The sequence below is a fragment of the Lupinus angustifolius genome, unplaced genomic scaffold (genome assembly GCF_001865875.1).
Source record: "Lupinus angustifolius cultivar Tanjil unplaced genomic scaffold, LupAngTanjil_v1.0 Scaffold_26_14, whole genome shotgun sequence".
Classification (NCBI taxonomy): domain Eukaryota; kingdom Viridiplantae; phylum Streptophyta; class Magnoliopsida; order Fabales; family Fabaceae; genus Lupinus; species Lupinus angustifolius.
This window is the reverse complement of record NW_017720383.1, coordinates 1-1,440: the sequence shown is the minus strand read 5'-3', so window position 1 is coordinate 1,440 and position 1,440 is coordinate 1. Positions and strand designations below refer to the sequence as shown.

At 31.2% G+C, this 1,440-nt stretch overlaps 1 protein-coding gene across 1 annotated transcript; it reads right to left on the bottom strand.

The window, feature by feature from the left end:
* Positions 1–464: 464 nt before the first annotated feature.
* Positions 465–1,280, bottom strand: LOC109338460 (the record flags this gene model as incomplete). Its single annotated transcript, XM_019575707.1, has 3 exons — positions 860–1,280; positions 634–770; positions 465–540 (listed from the first exon to the last, which is right to left on the bottom strand). Coding segments are annotated over exons 1-3 (634 nt in total), but the record flags the coding sequence as incomplete, so codon positions are not given.
* Positions 1,281–1,440: the final 160 nt, after the last annotated feature.

The following is a 1,440-nucleotide window of genomic DNA, read 5'->3' as shown; positions in this document are numbered from 1 at the left end:
TCGGTGTCAATTATAGGAAGCCACTCTGCATTTTGTGCTCCATCTAATGCTGGATTTTCTCTTTCTTCTATCCACTCAGACAATGGATCATCTTCCTGAAATATGTTGTCAAGATTAATAGGATTGAAACTTGCTTCAATTTATTCTTGACTTCTTCTCATTTCAGTTCTCATCTTCAACTTCATATTATAAAATGTACAGTCTATGTAACCTATTATATGTGAGTCTATTCTTTTTCTTTGTATGAATATAGCTAAATGTGCTCCAGTTTCTCTCACAATTTGTGGCTGAAGTTGTTTGGCTAAGAACTTTAATTGCAATGCTTTTAAGTTCAGGAGAACATGAACCAAATATCATCCACCATTCATCTATTTACCTCGACAAGAAAAATAAACAAATTATTATACTCGTAAAAAGTGTTTTAAATGCACTAGTATAAAGAAATATGAGAAATATTATTTTACCTGGATTCATTTTAGACCAAGCTGCTTGAGCTTGAGGTGTACCAAATGTCTCTGACTTATTTCTATAAAGAAGCAACTATATAACATAAAATATGTCAATATGTAAATGTATAATATGAAATTATAGTTTAAGAATTAAGAGATTAAAATATAAAATTTTAATGTGAACCTGATTAAAAGTTTTAAATTGTTTATCCATGTCTCTTTCAAGTTTCATGATGACACTACTAGTTCCATCAAATGTTTCCTTATACACATCAGTCCCGTGTTCAACTCCATATTGAAATTGCGGGTTAAGAAAATAACCTATAAATTTATTAAAGTATAAATATTAGAATGAAGATATGAAATTAATAATCATATGATAAAATTAAATATAAATTCTACTAACATACCTGCAGAGTGAAGATCGGAGTGCATGAATTTCCATCTCTTGTCTATTATGTCATTGTATTGAGAATGATAGCGACAATTTTTTTGAATTGATTGTTTAGCTCGATCAATCGCTTCATAAAGAAAACCCATTGTGGGCTTTGTATCACCATCCACCAACCTTAATACTTTAACTATAGGCTCGAAAACTTTTAATATATCACTAGCCCTACTCCAGAATTCATGATCCAAAACAATCTTCCTTGCTTCAAGTGCTGGCCCATTCTTTTGTTTGTAAAATTTAGATTTTCTGAATTCTTCGGAGTTGAACATTTGTTTCAGGCCTTGCTTTTGATTCACAATTGCCTGAAGTTGCAAAAACTTTGTTTCAAATCGAGTGATGCTAGGACGAACAATCTCTCTACCTCCAGTATATTTTTTCATAAGATTTACTGTCTATATATGATTATAGATGAAGGTTGTCACCATCTTTGCTTCCTCCAATGATATTTGCACATTTTTATTTTTTCCAATATCCTCCAAACAAAGATCCAAACAATGAGCTGAGCATGCAGACCAATATAAATGTGGTCTTTTTTCCATC